General features: G+C 43.6%; 2 protein-coding genes across 3 annotated transcripts; both read right to left on the bottom strand.

Annotated features, from left to right (window-relative positions):
• Window positions 1–299: 299 nt before the first annotated feature.
• On the bottom strand, window positions 300–11502 carry CD164 (CD164 molecule). The gene is made up of 6 exons (XM_065735184.1): window positions 11322–11502; window positions 9375–9458; window positions 8082–8159; window positions 5478–5606; window positions 4185–4268; window positions 300–3363 (listed from the first exon to the last, which is right to left on the bottom strand). Exons 1-6 carry the CDS (start codon window positions 11431–11433, stop codon window positions 3203–3205), a joined length of 648 nt encoding a protein of 215 aa, XP_065591256.1. The 5' UTR covers window positions 11434–11502; the 3' UTR covers window positions 300–3202.
• Window positions 11503–15851: 4349 nt separating this feature from the next.
• On the bottom strand, window positions 15852–23164 carry PPIL6 (peptidylprolyl isomerase like 6). 2 transcript variants are annotated; one of them, XM_065736976.1, is made up of 8 exons: window positions 23078–23164; window positions 22457–22552; window positions 21140–21328; window positions 20142–20204; window positions 19850–19997; window positions 19122–19175; window positions 17299–17434; window positions 15852–16062 (listed from the first exon to the last, which is right to left on the bottom strand). In XM_065736976.1, exons 1-8 carry the CDS (start codon window positions 23162–23164, stop codon window positions 15951–15953), a joined length of 885 nt encoding a protein of 294 aa, XP_065593048.1. In that variant the 3' UTR covers window positions 15852–15950. The 2 variants fall into 2 exon arrangements, with proteins under 2 accessions (XP_065593048.1, XP_065593041.1); XM_065736969.1 differs by lacking the exon at window positions 21140–21328.
• Between the last annotated feature and the right edge of the window lie 2435 nt (window positions 23165–25599).

Here is a 25599-nt window from a genome sequence, read left to right as displayed (position 1 = left end):
AGGTTATCACAAGTGGAACAGGTAACAATCACATGGTCGCACTTTGGCTTTAAGGCAAGGAAAGGGTTAACCCAACATAGAAAACATGACCTAACTGAAAATATTTTGTGAAGATTATTCTAAATCCAAATTTGTATTTTGCACACACCAAGTGCTAACTTAACACCATTGCAGAGCTAGGTTAACTTGTCAAACCTTTTACTGCTTTCCTCAGTGTTCAACTGCCATAGAAAACAGCTCTTATCTCCAGAAACTTGGCGGACGGTCACACTCACGTGAAAGAAAGTTTACAAGTAAAATTCCATTCAACAGATTTTATTTATCAATTTGGTTTTGTGATTACAACTGTTTCAGTTTTCTTCCACTGAAGACAAAACAAATTTTTACAGCAACACTTGCGAAGAACATTCATAAGATAACAGCTTGCTACTTGCACAATTGGCTTCAAGAAAAAGCCAGATAACTTGAAGAGTCACTACAGTTCAGTGCCTAAAATTGATTCAGGGGCCAATACCACTACAGATCTACAAGCTACCTTCCACTTCAAAACACAAGGCCGAGAAAAAACTGCAAGTTATTACTTCAGGTTATTTGCTAGTACACAGCACAGATTAGCTGACACTGCAGTTTTGCAAAGGAGCAATTCATTTTTACAGTGAGACAGCCAAGCACGTGGTGACAATGTATAATCCAGCCTTCCCTCCCCACAAACAACTGAACAAGAAAAGCCATAGCCACAACTCTGTCAATTGTGGATTACACCTTGTTGGCAAGGCTAATGAGCATCCAACGTGCACTGTAGGCCTTCCAGTACACGGCTCAACTGATGCAGTAAAAGCTTGAGTTTTTGAGACTGGCATCTGTACACATCAAAAACCCTGGGTTTCCTAAAGTATTGGAAAGTAGCAATTGCTGGCACCAAGAAAACTTTAGTAACTAAGGCAAGGTATTCATTCTACCCTCTTAAATAAAATTTGAGGCATAAAGATTAAGCAATTTTAAGGCACTTGAAAAATTATTTTAGTTTGCTTTACCAACACATTTTACAACTTAAATCAGAGCCAGCGTAGCTCATGAATAAGCATTTTAGCAACATTTTACAGAGCAATGCTCTTGCAGCAAAGTCTTCCATGCTACAAAGTGTTCTGAAGCATTTTTTTTTCCGCAAATTTTCCCAAAATATAGCCCTTGGAGGCCAAACATATATATATATTTACTAGGAATACAGTTTGCTTGGCTGAGCTGAAAGTTGTCACGCTCTAGGAGAGTACTTTGCTTACTTCAAAGCACGGAATACAAGCTCATGGATATTTTTTAAACGTGTAATAAAATAGTTTTAAGATAGGGAAAGGGCAGATTAAATGATTTCACAATAAGGCCAAGGTTATACCATCTAACCCACACACGCTGTTGCTGGAAGCTGGCTGCTCACTTGAAGAACCTGAGCTGATTGTCTTAGTTTTTCTTAGAAAACCACAAGCTCATGAACTCAAAAATACAGTACTTGTGAATAATCTATTTTTATAGTAATTTGAGTTTTCTGTGCAGCACAATAGAAATGATGCCATTCAAACTCAAACACCAAAAACCAACTGTGCACTTCAGAAATCTGCAAACATAATTTGTTTAATATCTAAGCTACACTACCATGACTGTTACCTGCATTAATGTTATCCTTTCGTTGTACTGGTGTCAAGTCCCAGTCAGATCAGAGCCAGTAAGACAGTATTACAGATCACCCTGAAACTGATGATCAGGGGTTATCATCAAAAGCTACAACCATGTGCCATACCCACCGCTTCCTTTTATCTGTACTTCAGTTTTTCCTGTGGGCTTATTTTTGAAGGTGTTTATGTAGATCAACTTTGGCAATGACATGTCTTTGCTTATTCTCAGATCACAACAGTGATCCAGCCAAGTGGAAAACAAACCAACAAACAAAAAAAGCATTTGGCTGAATAGACTTCCTTAACCAGTTCACTGCAAAGTCATACAAAACTGATAGCAGGAATGAGGCTGGGGAAAAAGAAACAGCCCTGGCAGTACCAGGACAGCAATCCTGACTCAAATCAAATCAGCAGATCCTCTGATTACTTTGAATAGCTCCTGCAGCAAGCAGACACACACAAAGGTTAAAAAGAATTGAAATGAAGTTTCAACAAGTAAGTTTAAGAACAAGAAAAAGTCAGGAATTCCCTAAACACTATTTCAAGTATAAATGCAAACTGTTGCCTTTTTAAACAGGGAGTGAACAGTACTTACTCTATCACTTCAGTTTTATGGTTGGCCTTTGCATGTTCGAACAAAAAAGGTAAACAACTTAAAGCTAGCTTGTAGCTGAACATTACTGTACCATGCTCCCTCACCCTCAAAAACAATCAATAGGAGCCAGTTATTCAGCATAAAGATTCTGAAACTGGAATGCTCAATTCACACATATCAGGTTTCTGTTCTCCTATATAAAGGCTAGTACCTAAATATTGTACTTATCTTTGAGATAGGTGGGATGCTTTTGCAGCCTACTAATTTTTAAGTCATTTAAGGCACTAATTTTCATTTCCTCTTTGCATGAATTATCTCATAAACGTCCTCTCTACCTTCAGCATTACTTGGAAAGGGCGTGGGATTTCAGTTTGGAATGCAGTATTTTATCAGGCAATCTTTTTTTATTGCGTAAAAAAAATATATATGTATGGGTTTTTTGATTCCACTAAGACATTATCTACTTCTACAATTTGGCTCACCTTTCTAGCAGCACACTGTGCGAGTTACAAGCTAGTATAAACAGCATTTCACTCCCTGAAGTCAGTCACCAATAATCCAATTCTTGATAAAACTGAAGGGATACTTTATCAAATGTTGATTAATTAGCCTTCACAATAAGTCATGAGATTGTCTACTCAAGACAGTGTTGCCACTGAATTTTCAAATGTCTACATTTGGCATATCAAAAAAAGTCCCACAGCAGCAGCCACTAAAGAAAAGACAGCCATTAGAACCCATGCAGAATACTGCAAGTAAACCTGCTGGAGAGATTCATGTTACCTCTTGCCAAGTATAATGTTGCAAAAATATTCTTTCCAAGTCTTCTTTAGAGATTTAAAGGGTACTATGAACTGCTGTCTTCCATGAGCAACAGAAAATATTTTGGTTCAGTGAACTACAGGTCTTGGGCTACTAGTCCATTATGAAGTGACAGGTCCTAAAGTGTGTGATAGTTTCGGTCTTTCGACCTGCAGAATTTGTACAGAAAGAAAATAACAGCCTGCAGACCCAGAACAAGGACGATTCCACCTATGAAACTGGCAGCATCGAACGTAGACTTGCGTGAAGAAGGTGCAGGAGTCACAGTAGCATTTGTACCTGCCAAACAACACACAGTAGTTAGAGTTCACAAGGCTTTCAGTTTCAGCAGCTTCCTTGTATTTAAGACCCCGCAGACAGAACATCCAAACATCAGAAATAAAAGTACAGGTACGCCAAAATGCAGCTGCTGGCAAGTGATACTGTCATTTAATTAATTAATGTTTGCAAAAAGACTAGCCATTATTGCCAAACTTCTTTGGGCCTCAGTACTGAGTAAGTTTTCCTTCTTTCCATAGAAGTATAATATTGTATATGGTCAGTGAAAATGTACTTTCTAGACTTTCCTGATTGTTCCAATTTTTTGCCTAAATTCACATCACCTTCCATCTATCATAAGCATAATTCCTGGAGTAAAGAAACCAACTGAAGCCACAACACACAAATCTAGAAGCAACGGCCATCTGCTTTTGGCCACATGAGAGCTTCACCTCATCACAGCTTCTCATGAAACAGCATATTCAGGGTAGATGCTGCAGCATTCTATTTCAAGTTACTTGTTCCCATCACAAGATGGCTTTATAAAATAAATACATCCCATTATTACACTGCAAAATATAAGAACAGCTTCCAAAATCAGTCCTGCAGGTGAGGTATTAAGCAACTTCCAGTTATGCTACCATGAAGTGACCGGTTTATATAGTTCGCCCAACATGATTCTGACATTAAACGTCTCATCAACTAGCCTTGTTGCACAGGCTGGTACCTTGCTTCAACAAAATTAAATTTGGCACAAAGCTAAAGTGTTGCATTGAAAGATCCTCAATTACCAACAATGTCTAAGTGGTTTACGCTTCAAGTACACTTATAATAACCATTACCTGGAATACTGGTGGTTTTGGTGGCTGAAGTAACGGCAGTTGTAGATACAGGAGCAGGTGTAGTTGTATTGGTGATGTTTGAAGCTGTTTGAGAGAAAACTTAAATTGAGACTATGCACATACTGTAAGCTTCAAGAGCAAAGTTTGCAAACATTTAAGTTCTTACATAAATCATCTGTCTTGTTTTGCTTCAACAAGAATAAGCTTTGATCTCCGACTGTACCTCACACAATTTAGATGTTCAGCTGCATGGCATTAAGCCAGCTTTCTGCAGAAAGGATTTATTTATTTAAGCTCACAGCCTAACTGCATGATTGTTATCCAAATATTTCAAGGTTCTTCACGTATGAGTGATTTTTCACTTAAAAAGACTTCTTTTAAATAAATGTTGGTATGTGAATAAGAAACAAGACAGCTGCATCAAGACTTTCAATAATAGCCTTTAGAATAATATTTATTGTACTTAAGAAATACTTAAATCTAGTATCTCTAGCCAGGAGATTAACACAGGATACTGAACACTTTTCCCCTGAAATTCATTAACCAACAACGACACCATTGGTATGTGTGAGCACTCACCTGCAGCTACACTGTCTCCCAACAGTTCTTTGTTTATCAAAGCAGAATGACAGATCTCTGACCCGTTCCACCCCACAAGATTAGTATTACTGAAAACTAATGAGTATTTTGCTGTTTACCTGGGATAAGTGCCAGCATTTGTTCTTTTACTCAAAACTAAATGTCACCTCACTGTATGCTGACACTGTATGCTCCAAGCTGTTGTGGGCATACTCCAGTACCAATTCTTGTTACCTCCCAGCAACTTTAAGCAGCAAACACTTTCAAAGACAAGATTTTTAGAGCTTCACTGTTATGATGGCAGCATGTGGGAGAACAAAAGTTTCTGGATTGGGCAACAAAAAGCCAATCTGTAAAAATTCATTATTACTGGAAATGACTAATGTAACTCAATTACCACTGAGACAATATTGGAAGGAAGCACTTTCACTGTTACAGTTTATACAATTCACTTCCTCCAGGCCTTGGAATCATTTACGTATTTCATACCTCAGATGTTAAGCAGCCACACTACTACAGCCATCTGCAGAAAAAATATCCCCTGTTCTCTTTTTCATTCACTAAGGCCTAGCTTACTGCCATTCTACAAAGGACAACAGAAGCAATCTTAGCAATGCATAGTGCATTATAACTGGCACTACATTTTAAAGCTGTTCACTAAGCAGTCCCACACATCCATACATCCACTCCCTGGGTCACATTTCTTCATATTACCTGTAGTAGGATGAGCTGTGGTAACAGAAGTGGATGTGGTATTGGAAGACTCTGTAGTAGTATTGGAAGGCGATGTCGTAGTATTGGAAGGCGGCGCTGTAGTATTAGAAAAAGGAACAGATGTAGGAGCTATGAAAGAATAAAAAGTTGCGTTAAAAACATTAATGACAGCTTTTAACTAGAGAATATTAACAGATTGAGCTTCAGGGACTCACGTACCACTGAATTTTACTGCAGTTCTGCTTTGAAATTACAAACACTAACAGCACAAGTTGCTTGAAATGAATAGATGAAAAAATTTGCCATAGGCAGTTCAGCTAAGCCAGTGTTCAGTCTCACAGTACAAACTTGTGTACAACATCCCTGTTGACTACATCAACTAAGATTCCTCAAAGCAAACAAAAGGGAGAACAGCCCTACTGCACAAGCAAACTGCATAGGTTTTATGCAGCAGCCCACTAAGTAATCAGTGCTGCTTCCCAGCCTCACTGGAGGTGTGAGCAAATATGACCTACTAAGGCCAACTAGAAATCAGAGTGGTTAGACAGCTGAATGCAGAGGTGGGGTGGTGACTAGGACATCCTCAAGAATCTAAAAGTTTAACTAAGGCTGTCTGTTCTGAGGGCTGTTGCTAATACAGATATAAAAATCCAAGTAAAGAACTTTCTTCAGCTTCCTGGATTAACCAAGCTAATCCCACATAGACAGCTCATTTAAACTGCTGCTTGATAACACTGTGAACACCCATGCCTCGGCAAGCTTCCTGCCAAAATACCATTATGTCCAGAAGCCTTTAGAATTCATTCATTTTAATATTTTCAGCATCTTGAAGCAATTCTGTACAGTGGGAAACCAGAGCAGCCTGAGAGACACTCTGGATACACCAGAATCAACACTCCTTTTGGTTCTACTTGCATCAAGTCAGCTTAGGCCATCTTAATGTTTTTCCTACTTCAACTCCCAAAAATGTAGTGCTCAACCATGACACTGTCTCATCAAAAAAAAAAATCTCATACACCTCCCCATTAACAACAGACAGTGCTAAGTTAACTCCTCTGTTAAAACAGAATACTTGGCAGGTGGAACCAATCATAGCTGAGGAGTGGAGAGGAGATTGGTGAGCAGAACTGTCACCTTACTTTCCCCAACCACCTACATTACAGCCAACTGATTTTAGTTGACTTACAGAGAAGGACTGGCACCAGTTGGTCCAGGTATGTCACTCCTCCAGCCCGACTAGGCTATGTGAGCAGAGGCCAGGAAGAGAAGCTGGGCAGGAGACGGCTACTGGACTATTCAGTTACGTGACGTTTGCACTATCACCCTGCCCACTTACAGCCCAGTGCTCCCATAGCAACACTGCTCACTGCCAGCTCCCATGCACAGAACTAGACCAGATGTAACACGATACAGGCTGTACTGTACAAATCACACTACTCAGGGTACCCCAGTTTTCTGCTACCTTGGATAAATGGAGAGCCGCTGAGGCATAGATTTCTCTGATACCAAGAAAGATTCTCTACTAAAGATTACAATTAAATTTCCTTAAATATGCAGAAACTGAATGTAACATACCAATAGCTTCACTACAAGGTTTAATGTGAACAGATGGCAGAAATGCTACTCTTAGGTATACAGCAAAACATTTTAATAGCATGCTATTTTTGAAAGCACTGAAAAAACTGGTACTTTGGAATTTTCCACTGATTAAGGAGCAGTTGCTTCAGTTTTAGAAATAACACAGAAGTTCAAGTCCAGCAGCATTACTTCTGACTGGCCACTTCCACCAGAAGCAACACGAAAGTTTCATCTTCATTCAGTGAGTCAACTTCTTCCAGCAGCACTCTTGAACTAATCCAGACAAGAGCATTACAAATTTTTCATTTAATGCCCTGCATCTTAAAACCAGAAAAATCTATTTTAAAATCTATTTCTTGACAGCTTTCAGAAAGATTAGGCAGCTTCCGCAAAAGCAAAGCTCTAGTTTTAATCTATATCATTCATACACCACAGATCTGCCTTGCACAGAAAGCACACATTAATGAAAAGCACAAAGTAAATAAGCAACTAAACATGTGCCCAGCATGAAGGTTCTGTGTGCAGTTCTATAACCCAGATGCTGCATTTCAGGACTGCATGAAGCTCTGAAGTTAACAAAGCAGATTTGCTATTTCTTTCCCACAATTTACTACACCTCAGATGAAGCAGTAGATTCAGCATGTGAAACATTTTTTGTTTAATATGAAGCTTGCTCTCTCAATGATTCTAAGAAGTTCCTTAACAGCTTTAATGCACTTCTAAATAGGCAAAGCTATACCTAACAGGAATTTTCAGTCTAAGAAACCAAGGCAGTAGGCAAACAGACTTGTCTACTCAAATACGTCAAGCTTCTCGAAACAACAGCAGATGCAGTCACTGAATGAACACTAAAATTGTGTATTTCAGTATCACATCATAGGTTTCAGCTGGAAGCAAAGGGCTTATTTACGTACATGTACAATCATGTAAATTGAAGAAGGCATTATCTAAGTTCAACAAGTTAAGGAGTTGCAAAGAGACTTGTTATATTCAGATATTTAGGTTCCATGTTGTTAAAATACTCACATGAACACTGTTTTTCACGTGAACAGTTAACATATGCTTCAGGAGTTGCTGCTCCTCCATTTAAACAGATGTGTGAATCTGTCAAAGACAAGAATATTTAAACCAGTAGAATTTAGAAAGAAGCACTTACAGCTTGTTCTTCAGCGCTAATAGAACATTCCCAGGATAAACCAAACATCTTCTAGCCAGGATAACATTAAAACCACTTCCATGTACATGACCTCACCATTACATTAATGATTAATTACAGAGGTTTTGATGTATTTTTTCACTACAGTTACTCAATTCCATTTAAGCAGTACACGTACTTGGTTAAACACTGTTTTCCTCTTAACAGTTTAGCTTGGTACTTTTCCTGTAAGGCCTATAAAAATTAGTCAGTGTTTCTACTATTTGTGACAGCAAGTTAAATATTTGATATCTGCAGGAGCAGCATAAATCCTTGCTGCCTGCTGATCAGACAACATATGTAGGATTTCTAACAACATCTTCCTGTAAAAATGCCTCTACCAGACAAACCAACATCCTGAATTCTTTTCATCAGTTCTGAACCACTCTGGCCTTTATAATATTACCTATATACAACATTATCATTACAGTCAAGTTGTTCTCTACTCAAATCATCTTGTCTATATTCACCACACTTGAATGATTCTCCTTAGAGAAGACGTGGTCATAACGTGACTCTGTGAACAGCAGCTTTGTCAACTCAAGCAAATAGCAGAGAACACCTAAATATATTTATACCCATCTTTCCAATAGAAGAGAAAAGAAAGCTCTGAACAAGGCCAGCTAATGCTTTACGTTGGGGGGGGGGGGGGGGGGGGGCTTTTCTACACCCCTTTCACTGAGATGCAATTCATAGTTTTAGGAACACTACTCTTATCTCATTAAATGGATTCCTTTTCAGTTCCAGACTAGTGGTTGTGATCAGGTCTATGGCATAACCTCAGAAGAGACTGTAGCACAAGGATGCACCTGCCTCTCAGAATCCACTCCTTCACGGCAGACACAAGCAGCTTGTTTGTTCTATTAACATTCTGAACCATCTAGAAAACATTAGCTAATCAACAGCACAGATTTAGATCAGTAGCCTTAAAAATCCAAGATTATTTCGAACATTTTTAGGTGTCTTCACATTGAACTTCAAAATTGCTCAGCAACAGATGCAACATACGAGTTCTAATGGAGCATGATTATCAAACAGAACAATCTGCTCGCTGTAGTGAATGTTAATATAAATAAATTAGGTCTAGTTGGGTTAAAGGATCTGCATTGCACAGCCCTGCTTACCGTTACATTCGATCCAGTCGCAGCCTGTTTCATGTGTGTCATTACCAATACACGAACTACACGTAGAAGCATTAACACAGATGTCTGGGGGGAAAAAAAAAGCACAAGAAAAAAAAACCAAACTGATACACTGGTTAAGACAAAACAAACCCTGTATGAAAAGCAAGCTCACCCATGGAAACAGTTCTTAGAGGTGTGAACTCTCACCTATATATCTCTGGGTTTAAGGCACAATCTTTCACACTGAGTTAACAGCTCCTAAAAGTTACAGTCTGTATTTGTATCTTGTCAAAAGCATTTATATTTCCTTCACAGAGCTACTGACAGCCCAAAATCAGACCACACATATACATCAAGAATATGCCTCAAGTAACCTAACAATAGTGAATTTGGACGAGCAAGAAAAATATATGATTCTAATGAAATTACCAAAGCCCACCAAATTTATACTGCAGAAACTTAAAACCTCAAACAAGGAGCTCAGTTCCTTTTGGTTACATTTCTCTAAGCAATACAGCTGGCTACTGAAAAAGCCTGCAGCAGAAAGCAGCAGAAGGGAAATAAAGACGAGAGCTTAAAGGATGTCATGCGCAAATGTATATAAGAGAAGGCAGAAGTCAGACCATCCCTGCTTTGATCACAGCAGAAGCCAGCCACCCAACCTGTCCAGCTGCTTCTTTATGTCAATCTCAGTCCAACACCGTTGCCTTAATACCATGATGACAACACATCCACTATCTGGATCAAATAAATTCTGTCCCCAGTCTACAATTTCACATTAGCTTTGAGTGAGCCTTAATCACAGTCACCATCAACAAAAAAAACCCACCCAAAACCACACATCTTTACACCGCAGTCTCTGACTCGTTGAATATAATACTACCCACTCCATGAAACGACGGATGACCTTTTGCTTTACTCCATCCTGCTCCCCAAAGAATGGAGTCTGACTAATCACAGATCAGAGCAATCAAGATAGCAACCAGAAATGCACCAGCACTCTTAGCTTCAGTTTCCTGGTACTCAGAATTGTGCCTGGCTACTACTGCCCTTGTTGGATATGGGCAGGATGAGGCTAGAAGTGCTTGTGCTGCTTCTTTACATTTCCTGAAAGCAGACAGGTGGAAACAGACCTCTACCAGTTGCAATCAGTGAGGAACGCAACAGTCCTGCCCTGTTCACTCTTTAGAAGCACAGCACTTGAACAGCGATACGACTATTCCTTAATCACAGAATCGTAGGGGTTGGAAGGGACCTCTAGAGATCATCTATTCATAACGGATTCAGATAAAAAAGTCTAAATTCATTTATTCTTCTGGGCAATGGGCAGCGACTCATTCCAACAGAGCTTGCCCCTGGGAAGCCCTGTCGTAGGCAGGCGATGTAGCACAGCCGGCAGGCACCGCGCGCGCCGGAGCTTTCAGTTTCCCTTCCAAGCCAGACTCAGACGGAAAGGGGAACGCATTTATCTAAGCTGAGGGACCGCAAGAGTCCGGCTTCTTTAAAATCAAACGCTTCAAGAGCGCACTGCCAGCTGAGTTATCCGCTCTGAGAAGGAGCAGCATGGGATCGGATAGCTGCGCGCTCGCAACGTGTGCGCAGGCGAGGCTGCCCTGGCTCCGCAGGTCGGGCCGCGCGCCGCCCGCCGGGCTCACACCGCCCTCTCCCGCCGCACCGCGGGGACCGCGACCTCCGCTCCCCGGCGGCCCCGCTGACGTCAGCACCGCCCGCAGCCCGCCCAGCGCCGACTTCCCGGAGCGGAGCCGCCGTGACTCAGCCGCAGCCCCGCTAACGGGCCGAACCGCCGGGCTCCCCGCGCAGCGAGCCGCCGCCTGCGGGAGCGACTCCGCGCCGGCCCGCCCCGCTCAACGGGCGGCGAGCAGGAGGAGCTGCCCCGTCGGCGGCAGCACGAGGGGGGGGCGAGGGAAGAGAGCGCGGGGCACTCACCAACGGCGGCGGCGTCGTCGAGCGCGCCAGCCCGACCGCTCCCAGCCACCGGCTCGCAGAGCGCTGAGGCGAAGCACAAGACGACCAGCGGCAGCGCAACTCTCCAGCCCATGGCGGCGGCACGGCGAGGAACAGCAACTCCCGCTCGTCAGCGCTTCCCCTCCCGCCGCTCCGCTCCGAGCGCCGCCGCCCCGCCCCGCCCCGCCCCGCCGCGTCACGTGGGCGGCACCCAGCGAGCCGGCCCCCTCTGCCCCCATCCCCCCGCCGCTCCGCGGGAGCGGTTCCCGCGCGTCACGTGCTGGTGGGCGGCGGACGCTGATTGGCTGGAAGGACATCCCTCTGCCCCCTCCCGTAGGCGCGGGGCTGTGAGGGGTCGACAGTTCGCCTGCTGTGTATTCCCTATGTCTCTTGTCTTATTTTTTGGTGTCTTTATCTCGTATCGGTATGTGTCGTCAGCAGTGGAGTTTGCAAATAAAGCTGCAAATCTGTTTCAATATCATACGCAGTGCCGAGACAGGCAAATACTGGGAAACCAAGGCAAACATCCAGGGCTGTTTCTAATGCTGGGGAGCCAGAGCTTCAAAACACATTTTAACATGGTACCATCAGAGCTAAAGGGGAGATGAGTGAGACGCGATAAATCGGGAAAGTTCTGCTGTTTGTCTTAAGCTGAGTTGCGCAGTAACAAGGAAGAAGCTGCCAACTAAACTTCTAAGCTTAATCTTCCATTCTCCTTTATTGCCAGGCAGTGTTACATTGCCAAGGGACCAGAACAGCATGTGACTGCCACCCATCCATCCTGGCCATGCCAGAGTTTCACGTGCTGGGAGAAGGACGAGGGATATCCTGTGGCATCCTTCATTCACTGGGTTTTCTCTTGTGATTTCACCAAACATCAGGCATCATTTGAGCTCAAATTTTCTCTTTTAGTAACTCTCACAGGTTATGGCACTAAGTCTATTTTCATCAGTTTGTACAGTGTTCTGTCACATGTGAAATGCTTTATGAAGTGTCATGCTGGCTGCAGCCTGCATTTCATGAGGACAGCATGCTAAACTGTCATTTTAGACTGAAAACAAGGAAGATATGTGTTAAATGCAATTGATACCTGTACAACCTGGTCTAGGGAGCCTGCTTTGGCAGGGGGTTGGACTCTATGTAGAGTTCCCTTTCGACTCCTACAATTCTGTGATTCTATGATAAAAACAGTGTGCATACATTTGGAAGAGCAGGGAGGAAATAAAGGAGATCAGTAAAAACAGGAGACTGCTGTCAGGGCAAGAGTTACAGCTACAGCTTGTCTCCAGAAGTGAGTGAAAAGATGTCTGTCCTGTAATCCTGGGGCTGGTGGGAATCCAAGTGAGTGATAAATGTGGTTTGTCTGTTTTTTCTTACAGTCAGCATCTCGGGACTTTGTTGAGGAATACGGTCAGCAGGGCCACAGCAGCTGGGATTGTTGTTGTTGGATTTGAAATACAAGACTCATCAGTGTATTCATTTCTCATTGCACTGTTATATACTTAGTGGTTAGAAAACCATTTACCTCTGCTTTGAATGTCAGGATGCAGTCACTGCATTACTGGAAATATATGTAAAATACTTGGCAAAAATGGGTAAAACTTAAGGGTCTGCAGATGTCCATTTTAGGGAAGTACATCTGAAATGTAGTAAATGCCCAGAAATCCCAGCAGATCATCCTGCATTGGTAATGCTGAGCACAATGTAATGATGGGGCTTCTGAAGAAGTGCTGGAGGAGCATCCCATAGTTTGGGGTGGTGGCAATGAATGGAATTAAAAATAGCAGATAAACTGAAGGGAACACATATTTGGTTCAATTTGTAACCATTTCTGTTCATTTCCAAAGTGTCACTTCATCTGTGTGGCAAGAGGAGTGTATGTGAAAGTAAGACACAGCCAGTGTTTTAATGAGGAAAATACACCATCCAAAGTGGGTTTGGATATTTCATACCATTACATAAGGGTGCAAGAAGCGGAGTGAAAGGTGACAGGGAGAGGTGAGATGGAGTAGAAGGATGAAGCTCTTCTTCTGGGCAGCTGGGACCCACACACTGCGCTGGATGAGCTTTCAGAGAACACAAGGCATCCCAAGTCACATCAGAGAAGTGGGTTGCAAAAGAAAACATGGCACAAAGCATCTTAAAGCATCTTTTTGGCTTGAGGTTTACATTACAAACAAGATTATTCCTTTACTGTTTTACTGTTTGTCAGCCAGAGCTCCTTGAGTGTATCTAATTTGCACCATTTGGAGAAGCAGAACTTAAGGACACACTCTCTCTTCTAAGTGACCTCCTCAATACTGGATGAAGGATTTCCTCTCAGTTTTGCTGGTAAAGTGTCCTGTCCTGACTGGTGCAAATACAATAGTTGTTGCTGGCCTGCAGGATCATTATCCCTAAAATTCAGAATATGTCCTAGTTGCTCTGTTCCTTTTGTTATAACGTTCTCCATGTTGTGTAACTCCAACCAGTTGTCCCCCACCCAGTATGTCACACATTCAGCCATTGTACTTTATGTCAGATCAGTGTTCTTTGGCACAGGATCAGCTTTCTGATGCCTGATGTGAGCAGGCCTTTGCTACCCTGTGGGATCCCAAACATTACCCGTCTTCAGAACATGAGTTGCTATGCCTCAACTGCTGCTCAGGTCAAGTCCTTTGGATGTGAAGCACACACTGTGCTCTGGCTCAGTCTCTTGTGGGGACATTGGGGACACAGTGGTGCAGCTGTGCTGCAGGGCAGACCTGCTGTGAGCGAGCCAGCCAGCAGCAGAGCCCTTTTTATGCACCCTCTGGGCACAGCCTACGGTAAATATGAGTGTAGTTCAGTAAGGGGTCTGCTTGCTGTAGGCAGGTCTCAATACAGAAGCCAAGTAAACAGAAACATAATGACTTCTCTTCAAATTAGAAGTTGAAGAAGTGTCCTTGAATCATTTTCTTCTATAACCTGCAGAACTAAAATTACTTCTCTTTCACCTTCAGAAATGTGCATGTGATTTAACGTACTTGCAAGTTTTGAAGCCATACCCTGCCACATCATTTTCTCCAGTGCTTATGAAAAGTAATTTGTCAGGAAATATATTGTTTTATGGAGCCTATATTTTCACCTTTGGCACAGAACTATGAAGTAAAAATAATTATTCTCTAGACAGTGTAATTGATTTGAGATTTTCCTACAGATAACTTAGTTCCTGTGCAGCTGTCTGTGTATAGATTTCAGAATTCTTTACAGAATAAAAGAAGAAAATGTGTTGACAGCTCCTTAGCTAGCTGCAGACATATCAGTGTGTTTTAGGTTTTTGCTTCTCATAATAACTAAAGAAAAACTTGAATCCTCTTGCTAAAGTTATGATATTTGTTACACTCCCTCGGAGTATGCGGGATCACTGTAGGTCTATGGACTCTTCAAGCACCAAGTTAACCAAGTGCTTTATTAAATTCATCCCCATTTAGCAAAGAATTAGAACGCTGCTTTTCCTGAAATCTCGTCTTAAGCTCAGACAAAACTGGGTCTCTTCTCACACTTTGCTAATTCCACCTCTCCCAACTCAGACTGGCCCTGTTTTGCAGATTTGAGTGGCTCATGCAGAGAGCTCAGCGCAGGAGCAAAGGTCGCTCCCTTGGCACAGTCTCTTTGTGGTGCTGGAAATACAGGCGAGAGATCGGTAAGCTGACTGTGTCTGCGTAGCCCTGACACAGCTCTTAGCATTGCTGCTCTTTCCTGGGAGCTTCCTGTGCACTGCCTCGTGGCCCCTCTCCAGGCAGCATTTTCATTTTCTTCCTTTAGTGCTTCTCTGCCATCCCCTGCTGAAACCGTCAGTGCCTGGGCTCTGCGCAGTTCCTAAGAGACATCTCGCATGTGTGAGATCATCCACAGCAGCAATCAATTGTGTATTACATATTTTCATCCACAGGCAACCTTAGAATTTCCTTCTGTGCAATAACTTTATAAACAAGATTTTACTCTGGTTTAGCGACAATCATAATTTTAATCAAAAATAATTACTTGAAACTTACACCTGTTTTAACATTCCTCATTTTAGCCTGAAGCAGCTCAACCTGATTTCAAGGGTGTTTCTTTTAGCTCATAGCAGTCGCTGCAGGATCAAATGTCTGGCATTCAGAGACACCTCAGTCCTGCAAACATTCTTTTCTCCCTTGCTCTGATAGATCTGAGTTACAGCATGTGGGCTGCACTTGGAGTCAGAGCTGTGCTGGGCAACAGTACCCCGAGCTGCACTCTGTGCTGGGTGGAGGTTGGTGGTAGAGGCAGAATTTAGCCAAGACTGGTTGGCTTTATCCCTCTGGGTGTGTTCCAGCAGTACTGTGTCTGCCTGGCACTATATAATCAAACTAAGCTATTATCCAGAAACTGTAGACTATAGCAGAAGTCTTTTTCTATACTTTATGTTCACAATTATTATTTTTTTCTATACTCACATAAAAGTGGTTTTAACAACCTATGAGCACTTTCTAAAGTAAGTCAAAATAATGATTCCAACACATTCACATACGCCAGGAGTGTTTATTTTGTCATAACGTGAAAGCCACCGAGGTCTGTAAAAAGCTGAGCAGAAAACAGTGTGCTACCTTGCTGTAAACCAGCTGGTGATCATGGCTGGAAGATGCCACAGTTTGTAACTTTGCAGGCCACTCTGGGCCTGTTGTTGTGTGTTGGTACAGCTTCCAGCCGCTGGAGAGCCTCCGTGCCCTCAATCAGTTGCCTGCAGTAGGGAGGAAGAATAGCAGCTTTGATCCACCTTTGCAGTAGAGCAGAGCTCTCCCTGGAGCCAGCTCTGCTGCCATAACGAAACCAAGCAGGCTCTGTTCTTCAGTGTGTTATTCTTCACCATGGGGTAACAAACACCACTGGTTCTCACGTTGCTATTTATCATTTTAGGGGATATGAAAATACTATGAGTTATGGTAGTCACATTTATTTAAAGAAACAGGCCTCATTCCCAGCTACAAATGGCCATAACTTTTGAGGAGAAAGGAGTCAAAAATTGTGTTATCAGAAGTGACAGTTATTGGAGGCATTTCCCTGAGAAATACCTTTCATTTCCTCCCTTTGCAGTGCCAACCTGCATCCTGAAAACAGTCCAACGTTTTCCAGTCTTTACAGTTTTTGGTATCTTTTGAAAAACCCTTAGGTAATTGAAAGCACAGAATATCTGAACTTTTCCTCTGTTTTGAAAGTGAGATGGCTACAGGAGAAAATGTTTTTCCAGTTTTTCTATATGTTAATTAGGAGCTTGTCCTGCAGAGATTAGCTTTGTAACGGAGGTCAGTTGTGTTCAAGGATCCTGCACTTCCAGATTACACAGCTGGAGGCAAAGCAGAAACTCAGGGTAAACACCATGGGCTGGAAATCTATCCATCCAACCACCACACTTGGCTTGTTCTCTGTAGCTTCAGCAGTCATGCTTTTCACGTCCTTCCAAAATGCTATCTGGAACACTGACATGAAAGCAGCACTGCAGATTTCTCTCTCTGAAGCAAACTGCTCAGAGCAATGATCACCCTCATTACATTTATGAAAAGCTGAAAATCCCAGCAGAGCCAGCTCTACATTAATTTACCGAGACAAACATTCACTAAAACAATTTATCTTGGCCACTGAGGGCTGAGCAGAGACCAGAGGCTTTCCTCCATGACATTAGGACACACCTCCAGCTGACACCAAGCTATGCAGACACCTATTTACAGCTTTTGTCCCTGAGAGATCCCAGCAGCAATCTTAGCTTTGCCATTGGGTTTTCCAGCTTCATCAAGACAGGCCAGGGCAAAGAAATGGCAAAAAAAGGGTGTCAGTAGATACATCAAATGTGACTTATCCATCTTCTCTCTGGCCAAAGATATCCATGTTGCAGTTGGTGTAGGAATTGCATGGACCTCCATGTCCTGCAGTGCTAGGGCAACCTATATGCTGCAGCAGATGCAAGCTTGTGCATACATACCCAAAGGCCACACATTTTTTGTCCAGGTAGGGAACTGGCTGAAGGGTGATGTAGAACTGGGAGCCGTTGCTGTGGCGGCCCTTGTTAGCCATCCCAAGGACTCCTCTTCCTTTGTGAGGGATGGCAAAGTTTTCATCTGGGAAAAGAGTTTAGGGATAAAAGGCAGAATTTGTACTGCTTCCTCTGTTCTCTTTGCTTCCAGCTCCCATAACCTCCCATGTCTTTCTTTCCTACTCTTCTCCTTTTTCCACACAGGTCCCTCATCCAGTCTCATGAGAGTAAAGACTGCTATGAACCAGTGTCCTTCCTCAAAAAAGCTTCCCACTAATGTTTAGTTCTCAAGCAAGCAAAGAAGCAAATTAAAATATTTCGATTTTATCATTCTCTTTTTTATTATAATTATTACCCTGTTTGAGTGCCTTTCTCAGAAGCCGATTCGTAAAAATGGTAATGAAATGTTAACTGAATAGTTACTCCCTGAACGCTGACTCGTGGTTTGCAAAATGTCTTCAGCAGTCTAATTTTGGAGTAGGATGCTTTGTGCGATGACTCGGCTCTCCTGTCCAAGTGATTCTCTGTAATTACCTCAGTACTTTGAGCTTGTCACAGTAAAATATAGCTGTGTCCCATTAATTTCAGCAGGCATTGCAGTGAATGGAGGCGTGCCAACCACCCAGTTTTGCAGAAAAGTTTCACCATCTGACAGAGGCATCTGTCACTGTTTGCAGTTATCAAAGATATTTGTCCTCTGCCCTCTATGTAAATAGTTTGGCAGGAAGAACTCGGAAAGCAATCTAAGCCTTAAAATAGACAGGCATACCCAAGTGAACACCTTGCTAGGGGATGAAAAGCAATGAGCTGCTTTGGAAGGAAAAGGAGAAGGAGCAGAGCCCTGGGCAGCAGAGCTCAAACTCTCCTGGCTACCCAATTCCAGCCTGCTTTGGCTTGGTCCCATCGCCTCGAGGTGAAAGTGGGCTCTTTGCTGCCTTTGAAAATAAACTTTTCAGCTACACTTGGCACTTCTGATCTCACTGCTGGCTGCTGCCCAGCCTGCTCAGATGTAACATTGGTGGTGACATTGTCAGTAAGAGAGCTTTTACATAAGAGAACATAAATCAGTTTCAGAAGTGCTTTAGCTGACCTAAAATGTTTTTATGGGTAGCATTTAATCCAAACAGAATATCCCAAACGTCTATGTCAATTACATGGGTTATTTTTTCTTAAATATTGCATGTAATAATATTCTTTTTTTCTTTATATCTATCTAGTTTCTACCAGCACAGGGGAATATTAATTGTTCAATTTGGTCACGCCTGTCATTCCTCGACTTTCACAGCTTTATAGATGTTCTACATTCAGTTGGATTCAGAAGTAATTCACATCCAAAGTTGCAGAGCCAATAGTGGCAATGCCTGTGGTGTGCCCAAGCCTTAAAAGCTGCCCGAGGTCAAGGAAATCTGGAGTTAAAGCCAACTCACTTCCATTACTTTAAACACATTTAAGCAAAAGGTATCAGCTGCCTGCAGTTCTGCAGGTAACCCACTTCTGTGTGAGAGTTTGCAGTTTGAAGCAGGCAGGCAGGTGACCCTCTGCCCTGATTTTGGCAGAGAAAAGGACCGGTGGAGCTCAACATCCAGCACAGGGCATCAGAAGAGGGGGCCAAGACTGCAAGTCAGTGCTGAAGCCAAAATCTCACTGAAAATCAAACCATTTACTCAAGGGAAAGAAAGGAAAGTCCCCAGGTTATTCTGTAAGATCGGACAAACAGCTTGATTTTTATTGAAATTTGACATTTGTGCAGTGAGGGAATTTAGAAAACATACCTTCAAAAGTGGGACCATAAATTGACTCTCCTCCATCTCCTTTCCCAGTTATGTCTGTTGGGTAGGCAGAGAGTGATGATCAGAGGTCAGGTGTATCAGGCATGGTTCAGGGTTGTCTGAGCGGCCCCAGCAGATCTTGGAGAAATGGGTTGCCTATCTTCCAGGGACACCAGTGTTTGCCTTTTAATGCCAACATTTTAACAGACTTTTTGGAATAACTTTTCATGAGTCACTGCATTAGCCAAGGCAGGGGCAGGCTGGGAGAAGGGTACTGATTGCAGTGAATGGAGTGAGAGCAAGGAAGAAGGAGAATGGAGCTATGATGTTATGGCAGATTAATACTGCTAACTTGCCTGAGAAAAAGGATTTGGTAAAAGAGAAATGTAAGAAAATTTCTGATGGGGAAGGCAGTAATTTTAGATTGCTTTTGTGGACTACATAAATAGCTGCTTAGATATTCTTGGACTTGAAAATTCATCTTAAAAGTATAAACTAAAAATGGATTTGAGCATTCTCACTTGGAGTAAGCAGGGCAGACACAGGTAAGAAATACAGGTAGATAAGACAGATAACTGATCAAGTGTGGAGTAATGAAGGCAGTCTCTTCTGATACAGCTCTGTGTCTTGTCCTTTGGTTTGGTTACATCTGCTTGGACTACAACCCATGCCAGTCATCCCATCCCACTTCTGCTGTGACCCAGATTTACTTGGGATATTTGGAAACACACCTCCTCCTTGGATCCACACAGGTTTTACCAGCCGATGAAAACAAGAATTTTTGTAAGTGAGCTCTTGACCGCTGCGAGGAGACATCACTCCTCCTTGGCACAGAGCACGGAAATTCTCACAGGTTTTGGGGCATACATCAGAAAAGAGCTGTAAAATGAGCACCAGAGGAAAAATGTGAAATTCCTAACTGACATCAGCTGTCCAGATTTCAGCCTCCCTTCCTTGAGGAAGTGAAAATCCAACGTTTGGTGTCTTTGCTCCTTGCTTTTGCTGTTCTACTCAGCCACTTACCTCAAACAGAAGTGTCCCAATGGGCTGCTCCTCAATGGCTATGTCCAAGTACACAAATACATGCTGTTTGGGCCAGAAAAACAAATCCAGTGAGATGAAGGCCAGCTTTCAGTGCAGCTTTCACTTTCTAATGCAGGTCAGTGCCTGCAGCCCAATGTAAGCCATCTCAGCACGTCTGTGGGATGGTATTCTGTATTCTTATTGCTTTGTTTAAACAGACAAAAAGGCAATGAATGTTTCACTCTTTTCTGGGTAGAAATAATCCTAGCAGTTTCAGGGTTAGGATTCTTCACCTTGTGCTTGTTTGTGTGCCTGTTGTGGCCCGTAGGATATAGGCAGGATAAATGAATTAGCAGGAATAGCCATCAACCCACCAAAAGGGACACTAATTGCTCTTTGCCCTTAATTCCCAAATCCACATGGAATTAGTGTGATATCTGCTGTGTTTCATCTGAGTGTTTTATCTGGAGTACTATGTCCAGTTTTGGACTCCCCAGTTGAAGAAGGCTGGGAGCTTATAGAGAGGGTACAGTGGAGGGCCACAAAGACAATGAGGTATCTGGAGCATCTCCCTTTTGAAGAAAGGCTGAGAGACATGCAACTGTTTGGCCTGGAGAAGGGAAGGCTGAGGGAATATCTTATCAGTGCTTGAAAATATCTAAAGGGCAGGAGTCCAGTGGATGCAGCTGGGCTCTTTTTGGTGGTACACTGGGATGGGACAAGGGGCAACAGGTACAAACTGGAACACAGAAAGTTCCATATGAATGTGAGGAAAAACTTTACTGTGAGAGTGACAGAGCACTGGAGAGGGCTGCCCAGAGAGGATGTGGAGTCTCATTGTCTGGAGATGTTCAAGACCCACCTCAACACTTCCTTGTGTAACCTATGGTAGGGAACCTGCTTTAGCAGGAGAGTTGTACTCAGTGATCTCCAGAGGTACCTTCCAACCCCTGTGATTCTGTGATAATACACTCTTCTTGTAAAACCATGCTACTTGCCTGGCTGCTCCTCAGGTGTTTGGTATAGAAGTCCTCAGCGATTGCTTGGTAAAGGGCCTCAGGCTTAAAATCACGGTAGCCCCATTTGCAATGGGCCCACTGGAGCAACTCCTTCTCATCACCCAGCAGCCATCCATTAATGAAGCACATCACATGGGAGGCATACGCCCACACCTCACCTCTTAGCTCCTACATGACAGAGGGAGAGCACAGAGCTCAAGGGATTATTTTCATGTAAAGATGTGATTGGTAATGCTGTACCACAGGTAGGGTGGCCTGTGATATTTTTGTGCTTTTCCTACTTTTAAACTCTCAAATGTTGCCAACCCAAAGAGTCTGGAGCAGGGGTTTTGTCCCACACATACTGCATGATCTTGCTCAAGATGGTCTGCTCCAAAACCTTTCCTGGCACCAAGGTCAGGCTGACAGGTCTATAGTTCCCTGGATCTTTCTTACAACCCTTCCTGTAGATGGGAGTCACAATGACAAGCCTCCAGTCCTCTCCGGTTGACCAGAAATACTGACAGATGGTAGAAAGCAGCTTGGCAGTCACCTCCACCAGCTCCCTCAGCAAGGGTGGTGGATTTGTGTCAGTCAGTCCATGTGGATAAGTAGGTGTATAACTGTTTCCACCTGAACTGTGGGAAGTTTATTCTGCCCTGCATCCCAGATGTTCAGGTGAGGAGGTAGAGTACCCTGAGGATAACTGATCTGACTTCTAAAGACAAATGTAAAGAAGGCATTGAGAACTTCAGTCTTTTCCTTATCCTCAGTGGTCGTATTCCCTGCCACATCTAGTAAAAGATGGAAAATTTCTCTCCTTAGCTGCCCTCTTACTGTTAATATATTTGTAAAAATGCTTTTTCTTCTTTTACTGTGTCCAGGTTGAGTTCAAGCTGGGCTTTTACCTTTCTAATTTTCTCCCTGCATATCCTAACAACTTCTCTGTACTCTCCCTGAGCTGCTCATCCCTTCTACCACAGAAAGAAGGTGTAAGTGACTGCACCCAAGGGAAAGCATGGGAGCTGTGTCAGGAGAGAGTCAGGCTGGGTATTAGGAAGAGTTTCCTCATGAGAAAATGATCAGGCACAGAACAGGCTGCCCAGGCTGGTCACAATGCTGAGCTTGCTGGAGTTGAAGAAGTTCCTGCACAACACACTCAGACATATAGTTTGATTTTTAGGGGGTCCTGTTTGGAGCTGCGAGTTAGACTTGATGATCTTTATGGGTCCCTTCCAACTCAGGATATTCTATTACTCATGAGCTGAGATCTACTTAATTATAGACATGCAGCTATCTAATAGTTTTAAGAGTTACCTTCTTTTTCGCCTGTAAATATTCATTCCATGCAAATTCTAATAAAGGACGTACTACAGGATCTGCAAACTTGCTTGGAAACTCCAGCTTCAGTGCCTAGATACAGCAGATGTGGAAAAAGAAATTGCTTACAAGAAGTCTAATAGCCCCACCATCCATCCTATCTGTGCATGTGCTTTCCTAATTAATTACACCTCAGCAACAGCCCCACTAAGTCCAATAATTGCACCACATCCCTTCTGCACTGGCATAATTCCTGGCACCTGCAGGAGCACACACTGCTCTGAACACCTGCTCACAAACGCTGTGGGAGATTTTGTAAGAATATCTGCTTCACAATTACGAATTACACTCTCCTGAGCCACGTGAGATGGATGCAAGCAGTGGGACATTCAAAGATTTCAGAGCATCATCAGCTGCAGTCCTGTTGGTGACTGAGCACAGGTGAGAATGTGGGTCAAGGCCTGGGGACTGTGCTAAGTCAGGACTCTGTTCTGCATGACTGCCGCATACTTTATGGGACTGCCCAGCCACACCCAGCTCTGTGAAGCATCCCCGTGGCTCCCAGGCCCCCCCACCCCATTTCCACTTATTCCAGCGTTCCCCACTCCTCCCAGTTACCTCTGCTGTGCACTTGGCTACATGGAAAGCTGGGTCCCGGAGCAGCCCCGTCACCTCCACCACCACCGGCAGCCTCTCACAGTCCATGGCGACTCTGTCAACAGGGCCCGGCACCACGGCAACACAGCAAGGGGGTGGGGGTTGGGCAGAGCCTGTCTGCAGAACGTGTACATCCTGTAGAACCCTACAGAAAGTTAGGGAATGGCCGATTTCTCTTTTTACCAGGAAGAAGGGAAAGCGGATGACATGCAATAGACACCTGCGGCAGAGCTGGGAGCTGGCACCCAGATCTTGTTACTGATCCCCCGAGTGCTGCAGCATTTAAAGGATTGCCCTGCGATGAGGATCCTGATCCTGGCAGTGGCTGACAGCAGGTGCCCAGCAAAAAGCGCAGGGGAGCAAACACAGCATTCCCCATTGCCCCCCCCTCCCCCTTCCCCCCCAGCCTGTGGCCAGCTGCTGCTTTTGGGTTTTGTAGTACCTAAGCACTCAGTTCGCCTCAGTAGATCTTTTTGGTGTGCATTTATTTGCTTTTCTTCCAGAGGGAAAAATCCAACAGCAGTGAGATTTACAGCTTAGTACCACCCTTGATAAAGAAGCGGTCTGCCCCAAGGAAGCTCCCAGCAGCGCGCTGCAGTGGCACGCCAGGACACGGTCCCTGTGCTGAACGCAGCACAGTGCATCGACAAAGCAATTCTGGAGGGGTCGCAGCTGTCACAGCAAAGCTTTCTGCTGCCCTCGCAGGTCTGGTCACTTTCTGCCAAATCATCCATCTCACACAAACACGGTTTTGTGGGATGGCCGTGGGCTCAGCCGGGGTTGCTGCTGCCTCACCTGCACTGGGTTGCATGACACAGACAGGGCTTTAATTTGCACTTGCACGTGGGGTGACAGAGAACAAGCTGAGGTGTGTCTCTAACTAAATACAGCATGCAGGAGGGTTCACCTACAGCTGCTTGTTTGATTTTATGAGGAAAGGGAAAGTCAAGGGAAAGGAGAGGGAAAAGGGGGCCCTTTTCTTCCTCCTGCTTCGGGCCAGCATGACAGCTCCATAGCTTCTGCAGCCTGTGACAAGTGGAGCCTAATTTTAGTAGAATGATCATATGGCTTGTGCTCCAGCCAAACTTCTATACTAGCCCTATATAGACCCCAGAAGTGAAGCAACATAACCAAAGTCAAATATAAGGTACATTTCAGAAAGTATTCTCTTTGGTCTCCATTATTCTCTGTATTTACCTTAATACAAACTGAAGTTTATTTGGATTTTTAAAATGCCTCTTTCCTACTTATTGTACTATAAAACATAAAAATTAAAACCAAAGCAATCAACTGCATATCATTTCAGAACAAGCAAACAAAAAAAGAGTGATGCCACTATTTCCTGAGAGTGATTAAATTTACACTCAAATTCTGTTCCTGAAATATAATTCCATACATAGATAAGACTGATTCCTATTCCTTTTTCTTTATATGTATATATGAATGATACTATTTTGCAAGCTTAGTGGCAGTACTTTAATGGCTGTGAATGGCTTGTGGGAGCTAAGAGTCTATAGGGCAGTTTGCTTGTACTGCCCTGCACTTGCCTGAGAGTTGGGATTACAGTGAGGGAGAGTATGGCAGGTACAAGCAGTGTACAGTACATTGAAAAGATGATCCTCTCACAGACCGTGCAGCTGACGTTCTTGGAAACATGGACATCTTTGAAATGTGCACACGTGCCCTGACACACAAGCCCATGGTTTCTTCCTGGTTCTGAGGGCTTGCTCTTGCCAGATGTTTTCACCAGCTGTGCTTGCTGCCACTGCAGCTCCTTTCAGTCCAAGACAGCATGGGGGAGGCTGAGAAAGAGAACACTGAGTGAGAACTGCCACACAGAATCATACAATCCTTAAGAGTTGGAAGGGACCTTTGAAGGTCATCTAGTCCAGCTCCCTTGCAATGAACAGGGACACCACAGCTACATCAGGTTGTCCAGTGCCTGATCCAGCCTCATTCTGGCAGTCTCCAGGGACGGGGCATCCACCACATCTCTGAGATACCTGTTCCAGTGTCTTACCACCTTCACTATAAAACTTTTTCCTCTTATCTAACCTAAATCTACCTTCCCTGAGCTTGAAACCATTTCCCCTTGCTCTATAACCACAGACCTTGCTAATGCTTCTGTCCCCTTTTTTCCTGTAGCTCTCCCTTAGATACTGAAAAACTGCTACAAGGGCACCTCAGAGCCTGCTCTTTTCCAGGCTGAAATGAAACTGCAGGAGGGCTGGAAGGGGGGCAGCCAGTAGCAATGGGGCAGCTCAATGACTGCAGCAGTGCCCAGCTAGAAGCTGGGGAAAGAATAACCATGTGCTTGTTGAAGACACAAATGCCAAAGAGCTTCACAGCTAGTAGCTGGAGATGAAATGTTACACAGCTCTTCTGCTGGAGGTGCTGAATTGCAACAGGGTGTGCTGCAAAGGAAAGCACTGCCACTTTGTACAGGCTGCTGTCAGTTAAATACTGTACAGGGGAAACACAGC

Source organism: Cyrtonyx montezumae, unplaced genomic scaffold (assembly GCF_038088225.1).
Source record: "Cyrtonyx montezumae isolate F1298 unplaced genomic scaffold, pur_monq_1.0 scaffold_0, whole genome shotgun sequence".
Taxonomy (NCBI): Eukaryota; Metazoa; Chordata; class Aves; order Galliformes; family Odontophoridae; genus Cyrtonyx; species Cyrtonyx montezumae.
This window is presented reverse-complemented; position numbering and strand designations above follow the sequence as displayed.